General features: G+C 39.2%; 2 protein-coding genes and 3 pseudogenes across 3 annotated transcripts in view; 2 read left to right on the forward strand and 3 right to left on the reverse strand.

The window, feature by feature from the left end:
* On the forward strand, window positions 1-24,450 carry MED1 (mediator complex subunit 1). The gene is given in 18 exon segments (XM_006924712.3): window positions 1-245; window positions 2,196-2,302; window positions 5,041-5,119; window positions 6,879-6,933; window positions 7,038-7,170; window positions 7,873-7,901; window positions 9,872-9,943; window positions 10,477-10,551; window positions 11,061-11,134; window positions 11,496-11,585; window positions 12,335-12,446; window positions 12,945-13,069; window positions 13,299-13,417; window positions 14,216-14,417; window positions 16,368-16,463; window positions 16,582-16,687; window positions 18,052-19,446; window positions 19,448-24,450. Coding segments are annotated over 18 exon segments (4,719 nt in total). The 5' UTR covers window positions 1-220; the 3' UTR covers window positions 21,273-24,450.
* On the reverse strand, window positions 5,235-5,353 carry LOC112473260 (annotated as a pseudogene).
* Window positions 5,558-5,676, reverse strand: LOC112473245 (annotated as a pseudogene).
* LOC112473469 lies at window positions 15,169-15,287 on the reverse strand (annotated as a pseudogene).
* Window positions 24,451-25,472: 1,022 nt separating the features above from the next.
* FBXL20 (F-box and leucine rich repeat protein 20) overlaps window positions 25,473-26,591 on the forward strand; it is a 78,024-nt gene continuing 76,905 nt past the window's right edge. Inside the window, exon 1 of one of the 2 annotated variants that reach the window (XM_006924713.3) lies at window positions 25,473-25,880. In XM_006924713.3, the coding sequence (XP_006924775.2) occupies window positions 25,833-25,880 (48 nt within the window). In that variant the 5' untranslated portion in view covers window positions 25,473-25,832. The remainder of the gene's footprint in view (window positions 25,881-26,591) is intronic. The other variant, XM_025041692.1, reaches the window with a different exon arrangement.

The following is a 26,591-nucleotide window of genomic DNA, read 5'->3' on the forward strand; positions in this document are numbered from 1 at the left end:
TTAATCTCGCGATCTTTGGGAAGTTCCGTTGGGGAAAATGGCGGCGGCCGCGAGCACCCTTCTCTTCTTGCCGCCAGGGACTTCAGACTGAGCCTTCCCGGGAAGAGTGGGGACTGCTGGTGCCCCGCATCCCGGGAGCCCAAGCCAACTTGGTTCCGTCGTGAGCGGTGGGGAAGGGCTTTTCCTCTTGTGTAGGACTCAGGCCTTCCCCACCGTCAGGATGAAGGCTCAGGGGGAAACCGAGGGTGAGTGACTGAAGGGGAGAGCAGGGGGCGGGACACAGCTGGGGGGAGCCAATCTGTGAGAAGAGCTGGGGGTCCGATGCCTCTGCGGGAGCCACCCTCCCGAGGGCCCAGAGTCTAGGAGGCGGGATCTGTGTTGAGTTTCAGATTATGACTGTTTCTTCCCCGTGATCCAGAGCTCCGACTTTGGGGTGATCAGGGTTCCCAACTTCTGTGAAGGTTTCCTGCTTAGCTAGGGCAATCAGTTTCCTGCTTAGCTAGGGCCTCAGGGGATTTTTATCCTAAAGTTATGGGAGACCGGGCTAGTGAATCAAAAACCTGCTTACACCTCATGTCTGAAGAGACGTCTGAATAATGACATAACAATTGTACAGAACCGTGTGTCAGAGAACTGGAGGATGTTTTGGCGTGACTGAAATGATTAGGTCCTTATAATATTAAAAGCCAGCATTTCCCTGAACGTCAGTCACAGTGTTCAGATCTTGTGCTATTGTATATTTTTAAAAAATGTGTTGAATTTCATCCTTTTAGTGGCTGGACTAACTCAGAACTGCTGAAAAACAACTTTTCTGTGGAACCTTAGATTCTCTAAAAGTCTACACTACAGGTTAAATGTTTCCTTAGCATTTTGGACGTAGTTCTGTCAATACACTTTACTCTGAACTTTGTAGATCAGGAAACCTTGCCTTACTCATTGTATAGTCCCTGGTACATAAATAATTGCTCAAAAAACGTTTGATTTGAGTATTTATATAAAGATATTTATCAGGCTTTTCAAGGAAGGAGGGGTGTGTTTTGAAGGAGAAGAAGAAGAAAGATTTATTTCTTGGGTACTCAGGAAAGACAGGTGTAAAATGGAAGCTCAGTGAAGCAGGAATTTTGTCTAGTTTGCTCACTGCTGTATCCCCAGCACGTAAAATCGTGCTTAAATAAAAAAGTCTTGAAAGTGAGAATTGCCAGAACTATAAACTGGCTAAAGTAGCTCAAAACCTACTTTTCCAGAAGATGAGGACATTGGAGGAAGGAGTTTGAATCTTGATTTAGAAGATGTCATTGCTTCAACTGATTGCTGACATTCTATTCACCTTTCAATGACACTTTTTCTGTAACATCTATGCATGCAACTAATTAACTTTTACTCCTTTGAATTTCAATTAGAAATGTGTCTGTTTTTAAGATTATATCTCATTTTGCTTTCTGTAATGGTTATTTCCACATTAACTTATGCATATCCTTTCACAGATGTTATTGCAGGTATATTGTGTGTTTTTGCATCGCCAGTGGTCTCTAGCACGGGTCCTTGCTCATTCTAAGCAGTATAAGAATTAGAGGAGGGTTTAAGGGCATAGGGGTTTCATTCACACACTTAGTCCAGGAGCCAGTCTTTTCTACCTGTTATTTCTGCTGGAAACTCATCATTTAGACATTTACATCTTCCCTGTCCGTATAGTTTTAGTTTGAATTCAAATAGGAGCAATCTGAATGACAAAGCCTGTTTTTTTGATAATACTTGTAAGTTGATCTTTTAAAATTATGTAAAAAAAAAATAAGGAAGTCTATATTTTCACATTGAAAACCAACTACCCATAGTAAGGGCATACATCGTCAAATGTATGCTCTACATATATCGTGTAAGAGATTTCATGAGTGAAGTGAAATTTGTCACTAAATTGTAGTCTTAATCTTGAATCATTAGAGATGGTTCTTTTTCAGTTCTCATTAAAAGTTTGGATGGAAAGCAGTCCTGTTCTATGGTATTTATTAGATAAACCCATAATTCGTGTGTTGTCTTGTCATTAAAAATAAATTCTTTGTATGTTTTGAAGTAAATGATATTGAAAAATATTTTAACTGCGTTCTTACCAGGATAATGTGTGGGGGTTTCGTTTGCAAGAAAAACTGGAAGGTTTTGAAATAAGAATTTCTAATGATGTCTTCTGATTTATATCATAGAGTCGGAAAAGCTGAGTAAGATGAGTTCTCTCTTGGAACGGCTTCATGCAAAATTTAACCAAAATAGACCTTGGAGTGAAACCATTAAGCTTGTGCGTCAAGTCATGGTGAGGATTGTGGTGTGTGCTTAGACAATTATTTAATAAGCTAAGTGCTCTTAGATTTTTTCAAACTAGTTATAGTGTGTCTTCAGTTTTATTTATCATAAAGTTGATAGCTACCATGTACTCAGGCGTTTTAAGAATTTACCTAAGAAGGAAATATAGTTATAAAATTGTGTTAATCGTGAGTTATAGTACACTGGGATACTTTAGGCAAAGGTGCTATGGAATACACCAATAAGAGACACATGTGATAGACTGGTATAGAGATATTTATTCTTCACTTCCTGTCAAGCTCCTTGATACTAATGTGATAGTATTTTCATTGTATCTATACTAGGAATAGAGTTTACAATTCATTTTTAATTAGTTTTACCTGTTTATTTCTGTCAGCCTCTTTCTCTACAGTACTACTTCACCTCCTGAGTCATTCACCAGTATGGTGAGCCCTTAGTTAAGTGGAAGACAAGGGGTTAGGGGTAGGAGCATGGCTGGTTGTTAAAAGTTCATCCATATGATTCTAGCAGTAGTCGAGTGATATAGGAAAACTTTACTTATGTGAGTTCACCTGGACAGTGGATACGTGACTGTATTTACTTTATGATAATTCATGGATTCCTTTACTTAAGATTTGCATACTTTTCTATATATATGCTATACTTCAATGAAAGTACCCCAAATGTTACTTTAGGTCGAGAGTAAGTTCAGCTTCATAGATTTATTAGTGTTTAAAATGATCATATCAGTATAACATTAGCAAAAGAACTGAATTTGCTGTCAAAATATCTGTATGTTAGGTCTGACGACAATGCTTACTACTTACATGACCTTGGACATATTATTTAATATCTCCGAGTTTAAGTTTTCTTATCTGGAAAGTAGAGACACACAGTATCAGTTTGCTTTTTCACATACATTAAGTCTTTCCTTAATGTTGATACGTTCTCAGAAACTGCAACTTTAAGCAAAATGACATATAATGAAACCAATATTACCACAGGCTACTGATACACACAAGAGTTAAGGTCCTATGGCATGGGTCTGGTCACAAAAACATTACCAAACTTCTAAATAAGGACCCAAAACACTTCTGATATTAAACAGTGAAATAAATCTGAGCTCTTCATACATTTAAGAAATAACAATAAAAACAAGAAAGATAATTATTTTTCAATTTGTTTATCCCCAGTTCAGGGTCTTGGTTGACCAGAGGTTATCCTGAAAACTCAGGGCGTGAGGTGGGAACCCACCCTGGACAGGACACCATTCCATCGCAGTGTGTACTCACACACACACTCATACTCACTTATACTGGGACAATTTAGACATGCAGTTAACCTAACATGCATATCTTTGGGACATGGGAGGAAACTGGAGTACACAGAGAAAACCCACATAGACATGGGAAGAATGTGCAAACTCCACACAGTGGCCGCAGCTTGGTATCAAATTTTGTTTTCTTATCAGTGTTATAATGAGATGAAGTTATTTGTGGACCTACAGTAGTTCTGTTGTAAGGATCAAGTCAGATAATAGATATCAAACTGTTGTGTTGTTAAAAGATTTCTGTAACTATAAATTCTACAAATGTAAGTATATCTTCTGGCTCAGGATTGTGTACACAAAAGGTATTTAAAAAGTCAAATAAATGATAGTTTTTCTAGTCTGGGAATTCTGAGATTGTCATTTTTATACCATAAGACAGTCATGTTCTAATATGAAATATGTTCTATAAATGATATTGTCATTAGAGAGATATCATGAGATAGAGTAATTTCAGGTGGCTACTAAGACCCTTTCTTGAGGTACCAGTGTCTTAGTTTAGTCACCATAATTTTCATTGTCTACTCACCTTTGCAGATTCAAAAACCTAATTTTATTGGTATATGAAGACTGAAGAATTTTTAACAATTGACATACAAAATCTCAGTAGACTAACATGTAAATCAGAATGCCAATTTATTAATTTACAACAGAGGGTTTATCTTTCCAGTTATCAAAATATTAGTATCCATTGTCCAGAGCATTGTCTCTTGTCTATTCAAGGTATAAAGGAAACCAGATTATTAATCAGGTGTTTGTTTTATGAGGGTGGAATTAGAGCAAAGAGAGATGGATTTAGGGCATGGAAAAGCCTGAAAAACTATTCTGTATTATAAAGCTGTTTACATTTTTGGGGCTGGAATGCTGTGCAGAGAAAAACTTCTTCCCTGGATAGAGTTAGAAAAACTATGCCAAAATTCTTGCTCTTCGGGCATCCCTTTTCTGGGCCGCATAGTTTTAGAGTTAGTTTAGTTAGACTACGGTCTGGTTGTATTTCTTAGATTACATGCAAATCACCTGGTTTGAAAATATGAGTTGCCAAATCTTATGAGTCTCTGTATTTAACTGAGTAAATCTTAGGATGTAGTTACTTATACAGGAAGCTGATCTCATTACATTTTGATTCTTCCTAATTTTTCCCTGAAGGTTATATTCTTTTAGATCTGAATATACATTTTCTACCTTCATGTAGATGGTTGTATCCATGTACTATATGAACTACTTTTCCTCTTCTGGCTTGATGGACAGAGTAACAGTTACGAGTCTATAGACTATTTCAAGTATATAGAGGATGTAGAGTATATAGACTATAACATATAGTTTATAGACTATTCTGAAATATTACTATTAGGATAATGTGTATGTACATCTGAAACACTGTTGGCTTAATTTTTACCTCAAATGTTTTCCCACTAATGTAGGAGAAAAGGGTTGTGATGAGTTCTGGAGGGCACCAACATTTGGTCAGCTGTTTGGAAACATTGCAGAAAGCTCTTAAAGGTTTGTAAACATCTTTGAAATATGCTGATTTCTTAAAACACCCAGTTTAAGAAAGATTTTTATACTTACACAAGAAATATAAATTGAGATAGGTCAACATTTTTTTTTTTTTTTGCACCTACAGCACCTGGTCTTCCTAGGTGGTCTCCCATCCAAGTACTAACCAGGCCCGACTCTGCTTAGCTTCTGAGATAAGATGAGATCAGGCTTGTTCAGGGTGACATGGCCATAGGAGATTGGTCAATTTTCTATGCTAGCTGTTGCTCTTGCTTCATTATGGAATTGAGAGGAGTTCTTACCTGAACTTTTGAAACATTTTATTTACTTACTTGCTTATTTATTATTATTATTTTAAATTTTTTAGGCAAGGCAACTCTTGGTTGACCTCACAGATTGCAAGGACCTTGTTAGCTTACAATCCCTTATTTTTATTTTTTATGCCTACAGCACCTGGTCTTCCTATGTGATCTCCCATCCAAGTACTGACCAGGCCCAACCCTGCTTAGCTTCTGAGATCAGACAGGATCAGCCTTGTTCAGGGTAGCATGGCCATAGACTGTTTTTTTTATCCTATTTTAAAGGCTGGTAGAGATGCAAAACAATTGATGAAAGGTAACTGGTAAGATAGCAGGGGAAAGTTTTTTTTTTATCTATGTATTTCTTTAAATTCTCAATAAGAAGATGGACATTTTAATGCTAAAAGATTTTTACTGTATTTATGGACAATGTTTTCAGGAAAGCAGACAAAAAATTCAAATCCTAAGCTTGATTATTCATGCTTATAACTTTACCTCTTCTATTTTGGGGTGGGGGGAATGAAAGTAAAAACAGATTTTACTCTGATCCACCACAAACGAACCTGATTGTGCTGAATATAGTTTTGTTTTTAATTGTGGTAAAATATACATAACAAAATTGACCACTTTAACCATTTTTAAATACACAGTTCAGTGGTATTAAGTACATTCACATTATTGTGCAACTATCATCACCATCTACAGAACTTTTTTATCTTTTGAAATTGAAACTCTGTACTCATTAAACAGTTAACTTCTCATTTCCCCCTCCAGCTCCTGACAACCACAATTCTACTTTCTGTCTCTAAGAATTTGACTACTGTAGATATCTCATAGAAGTAGAATCATACAGTATTTGTCCTTTTATGACTAGCTTATTTCACTTAGCATAATGTCTTCAAGGTTCATTCATTTTGTAGCATGCATCAGAATTTCCTTTTTAAGAAAGCCGAATAATATTTTATTGTGTGTATGTACATATATACGTGTATGTATACATATATGTGTATGTGTGTATATATATATATGTGTGTGACATTTTGTTTGTTCGTCCATCAGTGGACACTTGGGTTGTTTCCATCTTTTGGCTATGGTGAATAATGCCACTGTGAACATTGAGTACTTACTTTTATGTTGGTTTGATGTTAATCTTTCTTATTCAAGCATTAGCAGCTAACTGTGTCTTTAAGTTAAAGATAACTGTCCCAAATGAATAATGAAAAAGGAGTGGAGAAAGGTCCAATAATTTTTTGAAATAGATTTTTTTTGACCCCTATTACTGCCTAGGCTACAGCTAAGTCTTAAAGATGAACTTTGTGCAGATTCTAAGTATTCGAACTCTTGAACGTGTTTATGGCTTTAAAAGAACAGATAGACTCCGCAGGATGTTTTTTATCTTTGAAGAATACAATTTAAGTTATATGAAGCATCCTTTATGATTTCCTTTTTTCACCCTTTCATAGTAACATCTTTACCAGCAATGACTGACCGTTTGGAATCTATAGCAAGACAGAATGGGTAAGTAGTCTATCTGTAAGCAGAAATGTATAACTTAGTGTTGACTTTGGGTAGCTTTATTTATGTGTCTTCTATTAATTTTTGTTTTGATTTGTTCCTGCTAGACTGGGCTCTCATCTCAGTGCCAGTGGCACTGAATGTTACATCACGTCAGATATGTTCTATGTGGAAGTGCAGTTAGATCCTGCAGGACAGCTTTGTGATGTAAAAGTGGCTCACCATGGGGAGAATCCTGTGGTATGTGTTGTCGATATTTCACTGGACTCTGTGGGGTTTACTTAGGGACATTAATTTTAAAATGAATGTTGGGGTTTGGAAAAGCTTGGGTTTAGGTTTTTTTCATGAGCCACTGTAGAGGTGATGTGATGGGCTACAACATCAATAGCTATAGAATGGAATTTAAAATAACGTGGGTCCATCGCTGACATCATCCAAAGGCTTTGACAAGTGGAAACACCAGAGGAACCCTTTTCATTCAACAAACATGAGCCAAAATTGAACAATAGGTGCTGGGGATACAGAGATAAATAACTCAAAATTCTTCTCATCAAAGAACTTATAACTAAAAGGGACAGAAAATCTTGTAGATAGCTGATATCTCTGAAAAATCCTGTAAAAGAGATAAATGTAAAATGTGTGTAACCAGACAGTTGGATATAGTTTCCAAGGATGGCATTAAAGAGAGGTCCTAATATTTTAAGCTACTGAAAGTTGATTTCTTTATAAACTATTTCATATATTTTGATCTTTAATTTCCCACCCCAACCCCATGGTTTACCAAGTAGGAAGAAGATGCTTTTTGATATCTTAATACATGGACCGTCTATAGTTTCAGTGTTTTTGTTAAAAAGCATGTGCTGTTAATAATGAGAAAAATTCTTACTGTCTTTTAAAGTCTTAAAATAGTTGAAAGTTTTAACATAATTTCTTTAATTTCAGAGCTGTCCAGAGCTTGTACAGCAGCTAAGGTAAGCAAATGACATTTATATTCACTGATAATGTCAGGCAATGCTGTCCTTTATAGCTAGGTTTTGAGGCTGAATGGGTAAGATACTTTCCTGACGAACAAATTTATTTTCTTGGGTCTGGATTTTTCACAGTCTGTACTTATTCACTTTCAGAATTGACTTAGCTTAATTTCTTACCCTACTTAGTCTAATGGTTTCTTAACTTTGGCAGTATCGGTAATTTGGACTGGAAATTCTTTGTTCTAGGGGCTGCCCTGTGCATTGTAGGATGTTTAACAGCATCCCTGCTCTCTTCCCACTAGTTGCCAGTAGTATCTCCTAAGTTGTGACAATCAAAAATGTATTCTGATATTGTCAAATGTCCCCTGGAGGGTAAAATCACTCCTGGTTGAGAACTCTGATGTAGCCTTTGGAATTTTGTGTGGAACAAAAATAAATAGAACCTAATTATTGAATTAGAGAAGGCTTGAGAAAATTGAATCTATACCACAACAAAGACATTTTCACTTTAATTTTGAGAAAAATTGTTTTCCATTTAAGGTATACGTGTGCTAAACTCCCATCATAGTAAAGCGCTAGGCTTGAAGGATCTCTTCTAGTAGTTGATGGCTTTTTCTACTGGCTTATCTTTTTCCTTTGAATTGAGTAGAAAGTTCCATGCTTAAATTTAAACCCAGATTTAACTTTCCGGGAATTTGAGAAAGTTATTATATCAATTTTATGTTGTAAAGATAGTGAAATTCTCAGATATCACATGAAGATGTCTTAGAAAGGGTGGTAATATTGAGGAACTAAGTATCACACTCACCTTTCTCAGTGTTTAGTTTAATGTGCTTACGTAGCTTAATGCACCAATTTGAATCAGCTTTAAAAAATTACAATGCAACATAAAAAATAATCTTTTTATGATTTCTTTGAATCAGTAAGTCTAGCAAAGCAGTATTACCACCTTTGTCCAGAAAGGTAGACATTGGCTTTCAGTCTATCAAGGCAATATTTCTGGTTCTAATCTGGAGTAGAAGACTGCATGAACTTATGAACTGATGGTTCTAAAGTTGATTTGTGAGCATGTTTGGAAATGGGAACCTCAGAAAGAATGTTAGCCTTTATACTTGATATTTTTAGTCACTTTGTATAGATAGTAATTTTAAGGTAGGGAATATATTTTGCTGCTGATCTTGTTTTTTTTTTTTATTGTCTTCATGGCACTTCTCGCAATAAGCGTTCACTGAATGCTCAATAATTGCCTGACATTGTCAGGACAATTTAATTTTCAAGAGACTTTTTTTTTTTCAAAGATTGAAAAAAGATACAGAAAGTTAGAATTGTTGAGTTGTGTTAGATTCTTCAGCCTGTCCACAAAAGTCCATTTGACTAAGAATCCAAGGCTAAATATTGGGTTCTAGGAAGACAAGGGTCATGGCAGTGGTTTTTTTTTTTTCCTGGGGTAGATCTAGTCATAGGAACATTTTGGAATATGTGGTTTGTCTCCACAGGATCCATCCCTTTTTCTCCATGTCTCCCATCTATCTCTCTCCTAGTGTTCATTTTCCATCTCTGCTCTTATGTTGCCATATACCCACAAGTGTTCCATCATCTCTATTTACTTCCATTTCCTCTGCAAGTTTTTTTTTCCCTCAAGACATCTGGTCCTCTCAGTTAAGAGGGAAAGTAAGTGATTTATTTAAATCAGTCTCATTAACTTAGGAGCAAACGAGTATATAAATTAACAGGTCTTTTTGACTATATACTGCTTATTTAACACCATCTCCAAAAAACAGAGAAAGGAAAATATTTCATTTTTCTTTTGCTACTTGTGATTGATTCTAGATAATTTTGGCTAGGGGAAAAAGAGTAAACCAAATTATTAAAATTAGTTTTATATAGCTATAATTTTTGGCATTTTGCTGTTACGATTGAGTAGTAACTGTATGTTTTATTCTCTTCTCTCCTCTTGCCTGTACTTATAGGGAAAAAAATTTTGATGAATTTTCTAAGCACCTTAAAGGTCTTGTTAATCTTTATAACCTTCCAGGGGACAAGTAAGTGTTTTTATTTTTTGCTTTTGTTGGAAAAATCAGTATAAACCTAGAAACTATTTTGTGTTTAGATATTTGCCAAGTCTTCTGCCCTATCTCATTTGTGATTTCCACTCATGCTGACGATCTATAGCTCAGCTTCCAACTCTGTCTTTTAAAGGTATTTTAAATAAACAATATCTTCCTTAATGGATTATAATGCTAAAATAAATTATAATCCTTGAAACATCTTCAACATATTGATTTCTGGGCTGAAATATATTAGTTGTTGTGGATCTGGATTGTCATTTTTACTTTTATGCTACCTGGGATTCTGGTAACCTGCTTGGCTCTTTTAAATAGAGATAAAAATTAGCTTTGATAGATCATTATGAATTTTTTAACATTTGAAAGGGTTTTTTTTTTTTTTTATGGATATTGTAGTTGCCTCCAATATAGACTCTAGGCTTTCTATATCAATATCAATGTTTGTATGTTTGTGTGTAGCTGTCTGTATTTTAACTATTTAACTCTTGTTCTCTTCATCTACTCTCTAGCAAACTGAAGACTAAAATGTACTTGGCTCTCCAGTCCTTAGAACAGGACCTATCTAAAATGGCAGTTATGTATTGGTAAGACTGGCTAAGGTCAATTTTATAATACCCTTCTGGATACCTTGTTCTTAAAAGTTTTTCATGGATGGAGTTACCAGGGTCCTATTTTATATATCTATATTATAGACTTATATTATTATCTATCTATATTTTACCTATATTATACATCTTGTCTATCTTCTTTCCTTTCAAATGATGATTGCATTCCATTTTCTGAATGTCAATATCCCTAAGTTGTTGGTTGATATTCCTATAGGTTTTATCTGAAGACTTATCAAACCTGGCCTCCCATCTTATAAATAATAATCTAGTTGTTATTCACGTTCACTGTAATACATACTTGTGTATACTTGGAAATAATCCTTTCACTTTGAAGGTGAAATACAATTGTTACATGCCCAGTTATAGAACAGAGTTGTTACGATAGTATTTATAAGTCTTTTAAGAGCCGAACTAATTTTTATATTGTGCACAAACACTTTTAGGGCTTAAACATAAGCAGCAAACATAGATCATTTGTCTTGCAGGAAAGCAACCAATGCTGGTCCCTTGGATAAAATTCTTCATGGAAGTGTTGGCTATCTCACTCCAAGAAGTGGGGGTATGTGATCCTATTTTGTTTATTGAGAAAAAGATCTAATTTTAATTGAGGGGTCATTACTTAAAATTTCACTTTAGGTGTATAAGCAGAGGGAGAAAATTACCAGTCATTTGTATATTCTTAATGATTTCGAAGGTGTTAACACCTTCCTTCCCTAAATTTTATTTTTTAATTGTGAAGTAAATTGTTGCCACTGAAATCAATACTTATGCTTCTGTCATATTTCATAAGCTGCTTTGGAGCAAGAGTCTTTATATCTGTGAAACAATTTTTTTGTATATAGGTTTATAGAAATGGGAATGTTTTTCTTTATTTGTAATTTATCCAATAAAGATGTAGGGATACGATTTATTTTTCATAGGTCATTTGATGAACTTGAAGTACTATGCCTCTCCTTCTGACCTGCTGGATGATAAGACTACATCTCCCATCATTTTGCATGAGAATAATGGTAAGACTTTAACTGGAAAGCAACCGAAGGTTTTGTTCACTGTCGAAAAAATATTTGTAAAAATTTAATGCCTGGGTGTGCCTGTACTTTCTGGTTGTTACTCCCTAACAAGTGTGCCCTCCCTACCAAAGTTTGCACCTGATAAACTCACATATACACACATATATGCATACATATATACATAGGTATATATACACATATACATAATACTAAAAGCTTAATAGTGCTTTTGAATAGTAAATGAGTGAATGAAAAGATATAAACCACCTGACTTGAAATAATCTTTAGTCATTGTTCTAGGTGAAGAAATTAGCCAACTTACTAAAGAATTAGATAATGGATATTATTTTCTATTTGCACTGTAATACACTAAAACAAAATGAGAAATGGCCTAATATTTCATTTGGTCCCCTGGAAACTTTAATCATTGACTATCCTATAATCATAATTCTATTTAAATGCATTCTGAAGTTGGAGAAACTAAGAAATATATCAGTAATGAATCTTTAAAATTTTTCTTCCTTGGACTTCATTGTTTCCCATGTTTAGTTTGATTTACTGACAGAAATATTGTTGATTAGAAAGGTAATTTTTAGCAATTCTAAGTTATATAGGTATTATAGTATCTGACAAAATAGGGCTGACAAATTATACAGAAGTTAGCCTGGTTTTTTTTGTTTGTTTTTAATGTTAAGATCCTTATAATTTGTGTCACTTTGGATAATACTCTTTTTCTTTGCTATTCCCAGTTCCTCGATCTTTGGGCATGAATGCATCAGTGACAATTGAAGGAACATCTGCTATGTATAAACTCCCAATTGCACCATTAATTATGGGGTCACATCCAGTTGACAACAAATGGTAAGTTAAATATAATTCTAGGGTAGCAAAGTCCATTTTTTCAACTTCAACCCCAGTATGAAACAAGTATCACTTTGACTTGGCTCTTTGTCACTTGATTTTCTAGAGACTGGCTTTTTGTTTTATCCATTTTCTTTTTTTCGATGTCTATTTTGATGTTCCTCTTTGAAGTCTGCTCATAGAAAACATTCTCTATTCTGAGAAAGAACTGTGCTAATTCTCTGATTTAATGATTGTTCCATTTTTTTCTCGTGGGACTTAATGTCGATTTGGAATTATGTTGGAGTAATAACTAGAGAACATGTCTCAGGATGTTTGATTAAATATTTTAGGGTTAACAAATAGGATGTTTTGGAATTGGGGGAAGAAAGTTCAAAGAGTGAGTTTTGATAGGCTTCGTATGTGTTTATATGAAAGACTTGTCTAAGAATGGGTGTTTAGATTTTTCATTTTCACATCGAGTCAAAAATTCAAACTTCCCCCTTCTTTTGTTTGAAGGACCCCTTCCTTCTCCTCAGTCACCAGTGCCAACAGTGTTGATCTTCCTGCCTGTTTCTTCTTGAAATTTCCCCAACCAATCCCAGTATCTAGAGCATTTGTTCAGAAACTTCAGAACTGTACAGGTGAGTTTTAAGCATCAGGAGCCCCAGTACTTGTTATTAATGTGAAAAGCAAACTTCAAATTCAGATTATCTCAGACCTCTTTCAGTCTTGCAGGCCTCAAAAAAATATTGATGGATATAGAGGTCATATTGCTTTGTACTAGGTACTTTTTGAATAAATGGATGAAGTAAAAGCATGAAGGGAGAACTTTTGATTTTGTAATCATTACATTGATCCTTGTTTTTCCAGGAATTCCATTGTTTGAAACTCAACCAACTTATGTACCCCTCTATGAACTGATCACTCAGTTTGAGCTGTCAAAGGATCCTGACCCCATACCTTTGAATCACAACATGCGATTTTATGCTGTAAGTAAGGCCCCATGGACTGTTACAGGTTATTTAGACCCAAGATCAGAATCTTCCTTTCTAGGATTACTGAGGTCAGATAACATTCTTTTGGATTGCTGGATCATATCCTGATTTCCTCAATCAGGCAGGAAATTACAGAAATCTCTAAAACATACTTAAAAGAAAGCATGAGCTTCTTAGTCAGGAAGCAATGTACATTTCATTGTTGAAATTTCAGATGAAAGTCTCTTAATGGTATTCTGAACTTTTATAAGCTTATATGTTAAACATTCTTATTGTTTAATTTTTTTCAAGTGCCACGTGCTTAGAATCTGGAATGTTTCTTCAAGTACATAACAGAGAAGAAAGTGCTGGAATGGATAAATTAAGGAAGATTCCAAAATCTCATCTTTACTTAAATTTATTTGAATGTTTGATGATGTTCTAAAGTAGTATCCAAATTCTGGCTGCATTATAATTATATAGGTTGTTTTATTAAAAATAACAGATTTTACACTTATAGTTCAGGAACCTCTTTTGTACAGATATCCGAGGTAATATTTATGTTCGCTAGGTTAGGAAACCACTAGCAAAATATTTACCAAAAAAAGGGTCTTTTCAGCCAAGTGAGTAATTGGTATAACTTCTGATGACCAAATAATTCATAGTGGAGTTTTATTATTCACCGGGAAATTGCTGCTGAGTTTTGAGGAGTAGGTTTATTTTTTCTTATTTTTCTTTTTTCAAAGGATATTTTTGTGGTTGGAGTACAATGGGTGAGTAAATAGCATTTCTTGCCTTTGTTCTTTTGTCCAGGCTCTTCCAGGCCAGCAGCACTGCTATTTCCTCAACAAGGATGCTCCTCTTCCAGATGGCAGAAGTCTACAGGGAACCCTTGTTAGCAAAATCACCTTTCAGCACCCTGGCCGGGTTCCTCTTATCCTAAATCTGATCAGACACCAAGTGGCCTATAACACCCTAATTGGAAGCTGTGTCAAAAGAACTATTCTGAAAGAAGGTACTGCCTTTCCTTTTGATATACTTATTGGTAAATGGAAACATTACTCTAGTACAGGGGTCCCAAATCCCCAGGCCATGGACCAGCACCAGTCCATGGCCTGTTAGGAACCGGGGCACACAGCAGGAGATTAGTGGTAGTCCAGTGAGCGAAACTGTATTTGCAGTCGCTCCCCAGCACTAGCATCACCTCTTCAGCTATACCTCAGATCATCAGGCATTAGATTCTCATAGGAGCACTGGCTCTAGTGCGAAAAAGGTTGAGGACTACTGGTCTAGTGGTTCTCTAATTTGATGGCCCATCATATCACCTGTGGAGCTTTTAAAAGTACAGATATTTGTTTCCACACCCAAATGAACTGAATTAGAACCTCAGTAGGAGGAGCTGGGAATCTAGTTTAAGTTCCACAAATAAATTGATGGAACCAATCTATTAATTGGCATTTGGAAACCACTGTTTGTTTTGTTTTTGCAGTGGATGTACTTTTTTCCTACATACAGTGATATAATTGGGTACCTAAGGGCCTGAACCTTGGTGCAAAATATAAACTAGGACTTGGGATGCTGTAGGAAGAGAGGATTTCTTTTTTTCTTTTTCTTTTTTCATTACATTTGGTATACAATATTGAGGATTTTTTTTATTATTATTAATTTTTTTATTTTTTAGGCAAGGCAACCCTTGGTTGACCTCACAGATTGCAAGGACCTTGTTAGCTTACAATCCCTTATTTTTTTATTTTTTTTATTTTTTACGCCTACAGCACCTGGTCTTCCTATGTGGTCTCCCATCCAAGGACTAACCAGGCCCGACCCTGCTTAGCTTCCAAGATCAGACGGGATTGGGCTTGTTCAGGGTAGCATGGCTGTAGATGAGAGGATTTCTTGATATCCAAATTTTAGGTTGATAAGACAGTGCTTCTCAACTTTTAGTTGTGAGTATATTTCCTCCCCCCAGTCTTTGGAGAAATAATCATGTAGTTTAAAAAGTGGTGAGACTTGTGCTCTTTTGTTTTTTTCCCAGGATTCTGGAATGCTGATGTTTTTCAAACATAGTTTGCTATTAGATGCCTTGATGTGAATTTTGACTGCTCTAGTTAACCATAGTTAATTTTTTATTTTATTTGTAAAGCACTTCTGTGATATGTATCAGTGCAAATGATAGGCAGGAACAAACAAGGAAGGTAAATCAGGAGATATCTTTAATGGTAATAAGAAGTGCTTCAGAAATGAGAACTTTTAGAGTTGGAGTAACGACACAGCATATGCAAGTGTGCTTATGGTTCTTCTATTTCATGTATTTGAATCCTAGGAGAATTCATCAAATAGCTTCATGGCAGCTAAAAATGAGTTTTTGTAAGGTAGCTATGAAGTTAGTCCTACGGAGATGCTTTCTGCCAAGAAAATTTGTGATTCTTGTCTCTGGGCTGCCAGCATGTTTGACTTAGGAACCTATGATGACAGATATATATGTATTTGGCATAAATATATCATTTTACATTGTAGCCCCTACATCCCTGCTTACCAGATTATGGGCTACACAGCTGGCAGCTGTAAACACTGATAGGAAGCAGGGTTTATGACACTGATAGGAAGCAGGGTTCTGGATATCTGCTTATCAAACAGAATGAGAAACTCCTCTTGGCCACATTTATATTCAGAATTCACTTTTAAGGCAGGGTGTTTATATCTGTCAAGGTCCTTAACATCTTAGGAATTAAATGCCTTCATTTTAGAAAACTGAAATTTAGTTACTTATTTTGGAAAATTTATAACAAAGTGGCAGATTTCTTCTATTATCTGTGGATGACATAGTAGATTTTGTACGTAAAAAATGTGTGGGATTTAGTTTCCAAGGGAAAGAATTTCATTCTTTATACTTAAGGATTAGTATTTACTTTTCTCAAGTCTTATATTTGGTTAATTATTTTATGATGTTTTCTTGGTCTTTTAGATTCTCCTGGGCTTCTCCAATTTGAAGTGTGTCCCCTCTCAGAGTCCCGTTTCAGCGTATCTTTTCAGCACCCTGTGAATGACTCCCTGGTGTGTGGTGAGTTGTATGGGTGGATAGCACCTCTCTCAGGGTAGCAGTTTGGTCCCTTTATCTCCTTTTGAGAAGTCAGAAGCTGAATTTATCTCAAATACCACCTATATATTTTGTCTTTCAGTGGTAATGGATGTGCAGGACTCAACACACGTGAGCTGCAAACTCTACAAGGGGCTGTCAGATGCACTCATCTGCACAGATGACTTCATTGCCAAAGTTGTTCAAAGGTAGCACTGGCCCTTTTCCATCAGAGTCCCAGTAAGAGGTGTATAAGGAATACTGTTTTCAGTATTAGAGTGAATTGGAAATTTGGGTGGAAAACATTTAGTTACTGCTTTAAATTCACCCTCTCTGCTTTTGGATTCAAAGCAATATGAGCCTTGGTTTTTTTAAAATATCATTATGAGAGTAATAGAAAGTAAGGTAGGTAACTTCAGGCCTGGCATTAGGGTTTTTTTAAGAAGAAGAGAGCTGAAATAAGATGTAGATCTTTTTTCACTTACCTGGTCACTTTTTTTTTTTTTTTTTAATGCCTACAGTCTTCCTAGGTGGTCTCCCATCCAAGTACTAACCAGGCCCGACCCTGCTTAGCTTCCGAGATCAGACATCGGGCTTGTTCAGGGTGGCATGACCATAGACCATGGGCCGTGGCTCTAATGGGGCGCGAACCCAGGACCTTCTGCGTGTAAAGCATCGTGCTAACCACTACACCATAAAACCACGTCCAACTGGTCACTTTTTAACATATGTAACATGTCAATGGCAGTATGTGGGAAGCTACTTAAGCCAGTCAGCTTCTCAGAAACATTAATATGTAATTTTGCGATTTTTTTGAATGGGTACTAGTGGCTTATTTGTAAATAAATTTAGTTGGAACACAGCCATATCTATTTATTTATGTATTTTGAGTGGCAGCTTTTGAACTAAGATGGCAGAGTAGTTGGACAGAAACTGTATGATCTTGAAAAACTTAAACTATTACTAACTGGCCCTTTAAGAAAGGTTGCTGACATGTTGTAGAGCAAAATGTTTTCAAACATATATTTATTAATATATCCGTAAGTTAAAAAGTGCTTTGCTTTAAAATAAACGATTTCATGCTAGCAGTAGCACTTTTCACGTAAAGTTTTGGGGTGATCTAAGCTGTTAAGGTTTAGAACTTGATGGATCAAGAGATTTTTCTAGTGGTTTCTGAATTGAGATGTCATATATCCTATTAATTACACGTGAAACTCTAAAAGGAGGGCATTTTTTATACTGAGTTCATTATTACCAGTTTTCTTTTAGTTCTTTATGCTATCTAAGTATTTGGACTCTTGTTTATGGTTAGTTTGTTTTGGGTGGTGCTTCAAAAGAGGTTAATGATTGCCTACCAGTCTAGATTCTTCTTATAACGAATTTACCTAAAGCTCTGGCATTTCATAGACCTGCTCCTGCGTTTGGGGTTATTTGTCTTACCTGACAACTGCTTACTACAAACCTCTGATGGCATATCTATACCTCAGGCAAAATTAAAGCTTTTCCCTAATGAAAAATTGGTTTCATTTTGCTAGTGCTATGTTAACTTTGTTTTTTCTATCTTATCTTACAGATGTATGTCCATCCCTGTGACGATGAGGGCTATTCGGAGGAAAGCCGAAACCATTCAGGCCGACACCCCAGCACTGTCCCTCATTGCAGAGACAGTTGAAGACATGGTGAAAAAGAACCTGCCCCCGGCTAGCAGCCCAGGGTATGGCATGACCACAGGCAACAACCCAATGAGTGGTACCACTACACCAACCAACACCTTTCCGGGGGGTCCCATTACCACCTTGTTTAATATGAGCATGAGCATCAAAGATCGGCATGAGTCGGTGGGCCATGGGGAGGACTTCAGCAAGGTGTCTCAGAACCCAATTCTTACCAGTTTGTTGCAAATCACAGGGAACGGGGGGTCTACCATTGGCTCGAGTCCGACCCCTCCTCATCACACGCCGCCACCTGTTTCTTCGATGGCCGGCAACACCAAGAACCACCCGATGCTCATGAACCTTCTTAAAGATAATCCTGCCCAGGATTTCTCAACCCTTTATGGATGCAGCCCTTTAGAAAGGCAGAACTCCTCTTCCGGCTCACCCCGGATGGAAATGTGCTCGGGAAGCAACAAGACAAAGAAGAAGAAGTCATCGAGATTACTACCTGACAAACCCAAGCACCAGACTGAAGATGACTTTCAGAGGGAGCTATTTTCAATGGATGTTGACTCACAGAACCCTATCTTTGATGTCAACATGACAGCTGACACGCTGGATACACCACACATCACTCCAGCTCCAAGCCAGTGTAGCACTCCCCCAACAACTTACCCACAACCAGTACCTCACCCTCAACCCAGTATTCAAAGGATGGTCCGACTATCCAGTTCAGACAGCATTGGCCCAGATGTAACTGATATCCTTTCAGACATTGCAGAAGAAGCCTCTAAGCTTCCCAGCACTAATGACGATTGCCCACCCATTGGCACCCCTGTTCGAGATTCTTCAAGCTCTGGGCATTCTCAGAGTACCCTCTTTGACCCTGATGTCTTTCAAACCAATAATAATGAAAATCCATACACTGATCCAGCTGACCTTATTGCAGATGCTGCAGGAAGCCCCAGTAGTGACTCTCCTACCAGTCATTTTTTTCCTGATGGAGTAGATTTCAATCCTGATTTGTTGAACAGCCAGAGCCAAAGTGGTTTTGGAGAAGAATATTTTGATGAAAGCAGCCAAAGTGGAGATAATGATGATTTCAAAGGATTTGCATCTCAGGCACTAAATACTTTGGGGGTGCCAATGCTTGGAAGTGATAATGGGGAGACTAAATTTAAAGGCAATAGCCAAGCTGACACAGTTGACTTCAGTATTATAGCAGTGGCTGGTAAGGCTTTGGGATCTGCAGATCTCATGGAGCATCACAGTGGTAGCCAGAGTCCTTTATTGACCACTGGGGACTTAGGGAAAAGTAAAGGAAGGCAATGGCACCAGTAATAGTAGTTTGTCAGGGCCAGGATTAGATAGCAAGCCAGTGAAGCGCAGTCGAACCCCTTCTAATGATGGCAAAAGCAAAGATAAGCCTCCAAAGCGGAAGAAGGCAGACACTGAGGGAAAATCTCCATCTCACAGTTCTTCTAACCGACCTTTCACCCCACCTACCAGTACAGGTGGATCCAAGTCTCCAGGCAGTTCAGGAAGATCTCAGACTCCCCCAGGTGTTGCAACACCACCCATTCCCAAAATCACTATTCAGATTCCTAAGGGAACTGTGATGGTGGGCAAACCCTCTTCTCACAGTCAGTATACCAGCAGTGGTTCTGTGTCTTCCTCAGGCAGTAAAAGCCACCATAGCCATTCTTCTTCTTCCTCATCCTCTGCTTCCAACTCAGGCAAGATGAAAAGCAGTAAATCAGAAAGTTCATCAAGTTCCAAGTTAAGTAGCAGTATATATTCTAACCAAGGGTCTTCTGGATCTAGCCAGTCTAAAAATTCATCCCAGTCTGGGGGGAAACCAGGCTCCTCTCCCATTACTAAGCATGGACTGAGCAGTGGCTCCAGCAGCACCAAGATGAAACCTCAAGGGAAGCCATCATCACTTATGAATCCTTCTTTAAGTAAACCAAACATATCCCCTTCTCATTCAAGGCCACCTGGAGGCTCTGATAAGCTTGCCTCTCCAATGAAGCCTGTTCCTGGGACTCCCCCATCCTCTAAAGCCAAGTCCCCTATTAGTTCAGGTTCTGGTGGTTCTCATATGTCTGGAACTAGTTCAAGCACTGGCATGAAGTCATCTTCAGGGTTAGGATCCTCAGGCTCATTGTCTCAGAAAACTCCCCCATCATCTAATTCTTGTACAGCATCTTCCTCTTCCTTTTCTTCAACTGGCTCTTCCATGTCATCCTCTCAGAACCAGCATGGGAGTTCCAAAGGGAAATCTCCCAGCAGAAATAAGAAGCCGTCCTTAACAGCTGTCATAGATAAACTGAAACATGGGGTTGTCACTAGTGGCCCTGGAGGTGAAGACCCCATGGACGGCCAGATGGGGGTGAGCACAAATTCTAGCCATCCTATGTCCTCCAAACACAACATGTCAGGAGGAGAGTTCCAGGGCAAGCGTGAGAAAAGTGATAAAGACAAATCAAAGGTTTCCACCTCTGGGGGCTCAGTGGATTCATCTAAGAAGACTTCAGAGTCAAAAAATGTGGGGAGCACGGGTGTGGCAAAAATTATCATCAGCAAGCATGATGGGGGATCCCCCAGCATTAAAGCCAAAGTGACTTTGCAGAAACCTGGGGAAAGTAGCGGAGAAGGGCTTAGGCCTCAGATGGCCTCTTCCAAAAACTATGGCTCTCCACTCATCAGTGGTTCCACTCCAAAGCATGAGCGTGGCTCTCCCAGCCATAGTAAGTCACCAGCATATACCCCCCAAAACCTGGACAGTGAAAGTGAGTCAGGCTCCTCCATAGCAGAGAAATCTTACCAGAACAGTCCCAGCTCAGATGATGGCATCCGACCACTTCCAGAATACAGCACAGAGAAGCATAAGAAGCACAAAAAAGAAAAGAAGAAAGTAAAAGACAAAGATCGGGACCGGGACAAAGATCGAGACAAGAAAAAATCTCATAGCATCAAGCCCGAGAGTTGGTCTAAATCACCCATCTCTTCAGACCAGTCCTTGTCTATGACAAGTAACACAATCTTATCTACAGACAGGCCCTCAAGGCTCAGCCCTGATTTTATGATTGGGGAGGAAGATGATGATCTTATGGATGTAGCCCTGATTGGCAATTAGGAACCTTACTTTTTAAGATAAAAAACATGGCCAGAGAAAAACTAATAAGTTCATAGGCAAACCACCATAAGGGGTGAGTTGGACAGGTCTGATTTTGTTTAAGAATGTTAAATGGCATGTCTTTGACACTGAGCCGAGTGAATTTAGAAAGGCATAGCTAGACCCTACTAAAGAGAACAGGTTTATTTCTGGTTACCAAGAATCACTTGTTCCTTTGCCAGGAAAAAAAAAGTTAAAATACTTGCTTATGAAAGGGAGGGGGTGGGGGGACACAGGGAGAGGGAAGGGTGGGAAACAGTTTTGTGGGAAATATTCATATATATTTTTTCTCCCTTTTTCCATTTTTAGGCCATGTTTTAATCTCATTTTAGCGCATGTATTTGAAGGGCTGGGCAGAAAGTGAAAAAGCAATACATTCCTTGATGCATTTGCATGAAGGTTGTTCACCTTTGGGTAGTTGTCCATTTGAAGCATGGGCAAATGAAGGACTTTGGTCATTTTGGACACTTAAGTAATGCTAGGTGTCTGTTTCTTAGGAGTGTTTGGGGGAGGGAAGATAATTTTAGCTATTTATTTGTAATATTTTAACCCTTTATCTGTTTTTATACAGTATTTCTTTCTAATTATATGAGGTTCAGGGTTCAAAGTGATGGGAGGTAAAAGAGCAAGGCTTATTTGGTTGTAGAGAGCTTGTAGCTTGTGCTGGTACTGTAGCATCAAGCCCAAGCAGATTAGTCAGAGCCCACCTTTGGAGTTAAGGAGAAAAACCCAAATGGTATTTTTGTTTTAGAAGGTTTTTCATAGGGTTCAGACATCATATGACTATTAGGAGTTACCTCCCTGTAGAGGTATTGATTTATAGTCTCTCTTACCTTAAAAAAAAAAAAAAAAAAAAAGCTGGACTGGCTTTTTGGGATGTAAAAATGTTTTCAGATGCAGTAAGGTTTAATGTGGGACAGCCTCCCTGACCCAGTGGCATGAAAACCATTACAGAATTAATAGTTCTCCTATTTCCGCAATGTGCCAAAAGTCCACACCCCAGCATTTTGTTTGTAGGAGAACTGATGCCATACCTGAGAGCTGGGCTCCTTTCTCTTCACAAGGAGTCCAGACTTGAATCACTCATGCTCCCTTAGATAAAACTAAAAAATTTGCAGCCATAGTTCACTTAAAACAATTTCAAGCTCACTTGAAGTAATAGGGGCCTGGAATACTAGGTGGGCATGAAGATAAACCCTTGCTACTATGTAGCAACACAATTGGACCTTTTTGGAGGAATAGGTCTGAGTCTGGATTCTGGGGGACGTCAATAAGAAGCCCTTCTCATAAATGTAAAAATCCAGGAGACCATTTGAGTGCAACACAAGTTTTCAGTATTTGGAGGGTCCTCTCAAAATTCTGCGGCCTTACTTTGATTTTGACACCTGCACTGTGCCATTCCTGATGATTCCGTTCAGGATCTGTATCAGCAGGATGGGGCATGGTCCCCAGCACAACTCTTCTGGATTTAAAAAAAAAAAAAAGCCAGGTGATGTGTGTGTGTGTGTGTGTGTGTGTGTGAGAGAGAGAGAGAGAGAGAGAGAGAGAGAGAGAAATATGGAGTGACTTCATTGGATATTAAAGATTTCGATATTCAGCTCTTTCTGCAGGTTGGACTTAGCATAGAGTTGGAAAATCAGCTTTGGCTTTCTTTCCTGTCTCTGATTTCCTCTAGTGTTCTCCCTTTTCTGGTCATCAGCTCTCAACAACTCTGCCACTTTTGTGTCCCAAGGTATAAGAAGTAGGAAACGAAACATTGCAAAGTGGAGCAAGAAAAGTTATCGGTTACCGTATCAGAGTCAAATGTCTTGGGTGACACTAAGGAGGACATGGGCAAGGTGATACCAGAGTGCTTTATCTTGTGATGATGATACAGTAGCAGCCTCTCAGACATACAACCAGGTTGGATTTCTCACAAGTTTCTCGCCTAGTTTTGAATCCTATCCCACTGGTTTCTGCAGGAAAAAAAAAAAAAGTTACATGGTTTTTGTTTGTTCTGGGTGGGGAAAATTTTATGGGGAATGTACTACATAGTACCAGGGGCTCAGCTCCCCCAAGTAGAGCCAACAGATATCAAAATGAGTAAACTGGGAAGCTTTTTCTCTCTTTCTGTCTTCATCCCAGATCAAAGGATCCCGAGTTAGGATCTGGATGAAGGATAAGCCCCTGAATTGTCGATGGGCACACCCCACACATTGACCCAGCAACTGAACTTGCTTAACAGGGAGCCGGGGCTAAACTGCTTCACCCTGCCTGAGAACCAGGGAGCACTGCATTTCTCCACAGGGTGGAGGAGAAGAGGCAGAATTAACCAAGCCTGGGACACCTCCCTCCTGTCTAGGTGTACTCATTCTCCTGTTTCAAAAGACGGCAAGGAAATGAAGTCAACTACCTGTCTTCTGCTGGTGTCTTATGTATTCTTTGTTTGACCTGATTCCTCTTCTGTCTTTTGGCTTCCTGTTAGGGGTTCTTGGTCAAAACCTGCTCTGATGTACATGAAGATTTCAGGTTCAATAGTCAATGTATTTTAAAACAAGTGTTTTAGAGGGAGAAAAGTGAAGCAGGATGTAACTGCCAAAACCAGACTTGAGGTTGGTGACTCTTGGAATGATTTTCTTTAAGGCCTAGGTCTAAAAACTTAGTACAGTAAAAATAAATTCTCAGAAGAATAAAGAAAAAAAAAACACTTTCAGGGCACCAGTGAGTCATACAGTATCCAGTCAAGTCACTTAAAGCAGATGCCAGTATAGGAAACATTCACAGTCCCTGGGCAATCTCATTAAAAAAATTTGGGGGGGTGTGGGGGGGCTTTTCAATGCTCCTACCCCCCTTATTCTATCCTTGAGTTGTTTTTTGAGGGGTAGGAATAATTTACCATCTCAGATACTAGGTTGGAAACATGCTCAGCTATAAAGGCTGGGCTTTAAGTTTTGAGTTTTAAAAATGTACATCAGGAGCAGCTGGGGAGGGTCTTTTCTAAAACCTTTCAAATTTGATTTTCTGTGTGTGTGGCCATTCTGTAAATACTTTGGGGTTTTTCATTTTTTTGAAAGTAGACAAAATGTGGGATTTTCCCCCCAAAACATTACAAAAGAACCTGTTTATTTACATGCAAATAAATTTCTTTGATAAAAAGTAATATGCCTATGTGTAATAAATTTTTAGCCTTTGAATAATTTTCATTGTTTTTAAAAAGTCCAATCAAAAAAATTAATCAAAAAATAAAAGGCTTCCTTGGGCATTACTGGAATAAGTTAACTGGAGATGATTGAAATAGGGAAACAGACCTGTGAAAGTTTTATTCATTTGGTTTGTCATCTGCTCAAGCCAGGTTTACTGTCTTGCAGGCTTTGGCCACCAAAATCATCAGTAGTTCTTGCTGGGAGAAAACTGCTCTTACATGAGACATAACTTAAAGGCTGTTTTTATATGGCTGAAGTGAAGCTATATGTAATATAAAACATCTGGGAGAGGAAGAGAATAATATTTAGACATGGGTTTATAACATTTGGATACGGGTTTGAGAATGAGTTTCAGAAGCATAGGTTCCTTGCTTAGGAACCCCTTTCTAGGATAGCGAAGTTTTTTTAAAAAACCTTGAAGAGTTGGGTAATCCAGCTAAAATATGCTATTATTAAACGACGACCCTCAACACTATTTGCTCTTAAATAAGCTTGTTTCTTAATCAGATTCATAACAAGCCAGTCACTAAAAGTACGAATTAAAAGAGGTAGGAAAACAAGCTCATACCTGGTTCGGACTATAATTAGGAGCATAGCAGTTGCCTTGCTAGGACTGCTAGAATTTATGATAGTTTCTAATATTTTATCTTTGGGACATGATTCTGTAGTTTAAGGGTTAAACTCTTACTCCTTAATTCATGGAAATAAGATCATAAATTTCCAGACCTCGAGAGCGGGAGTTGCTAAAGTGTGATAATAGTGCACAAGGGAGCTTCTATACAAGGAGCCGCGGAGTCAAATGAATGTCGTCGTTTCCTCTCCGCGAGCGCCCCCGCCTACTCGTCCAGACACGCTTGTTTCTCCCGCCAAAATGGCGTAAAGATCAGGTTCTCACCAACCAGAGCTCTGATTGGAGAACCGGTAGGAACTAGAACCCATTGGGTGTCAGTGGCTGTCTGGCGGCCGGACGGCAGAGGGGCGGGGAAAGCCAAAGGCCGGTGTTCCTCGCGGCCCCCTCCCACCATCAAAGCGCGCCCCTCCCCCAGCTAAGGGACTAGTCGGCCAGCTCCAGCACTGCACCCCTGACCCCAGGGCGCGAGGTGAGGCCTCGCTGCATATCCCCCGAGCAGAGGGCAACGCAGTTATCCCCCTGCCCTCCTGATTCATGATCAGGGAGACCCACGCCCCGCAGCGGCCGCACAGGCCTCCCTGCAACACCCGGTAATGCAATCCACGGGGGCGGGGGCGGCGGCGGCAGCGGCACCAACGACAGCGACGGCGGCGGCAGCAGCAACAGCAGCACTGCCCCAATCTAGAGACAAGCAGAAAGAGGAGGAAAATGGCTCCGAGCAGGGACCGCCTGCTGCACTTTGGGTTCAAGGCGACAGTGAGTGATAGGGGAAGGGAATTGGGTGGCTGGGAAGGACGTGTGTGGCAGCACAGGCTATCGGGGAAGGAGCGACAAGACTTAGGGAGCTGGGAAGACTAGACAGAAAGCTCAAGTGCTTAGTGGGTTGATGCGTGCTTCATGCCCGCGGAGGAGAGAACCGGGCTCCGGTGCTGCGTGCAGTTGTCTGCTTTCCTGTCTACGGGGTCCGCGAGCACGCGCGCACACGCACCCGCCCCACAGCCCCTCCCATACACAAATACACACAGACACTTGGGCACTTCCCTGCCTCTCCTGCTCGCGGTGGGCTTGCCTGCCTGGGACCCGAGAGCCGGCTCGCGCCGCTGCCGCGGTCCGGCTTCTCTCGGGCCGACCGTCGCCGGCTGCGCCCGGGAGTGGGGGAGGGGTGGTCCCGCGCCGCGCCGCCGCGCGCTCCTCCTCTCCCCCTCCCCACGCTGTTCCGAGGCCCGGGCGGCTCTACCCAATGAGGAGCGGCGTTGCTGGCAGGTGGGGAGTGTTTTTGTTTTGGGTTGAAGTTGAGGCTGAGGAGAGAGAAGAGCTAGCGACGAGCAGTCGTCGCCGCTGCCAGCGCCGCGGGAGGTGGAGGAGGCCCAGTTTGAGTCGAGAGGTCCCCCCTCCCCGTTGACGGTCCCTGCCCGCCGCTCCTCTGCCTCCTCCTGGTCCCGGAGCTCCCGGGCCTGCCCGGGGCCC

Source organism: Pteropus alecto, unplaced genomic scaffold (genome assembly GCF_000325575.1).
Source record: "Pteropus alecto unplaced genomic scaffold, ASM32557v1 scaffold98, whole genome shotgun sequence".
In the NCBI taxonomy this organism is placed as follows: Eukaryota; Metazoa; Chordata; class Mammalia; order Chiroptera; family Pteropodidae; genus Pteropus; species Pteropus alecto.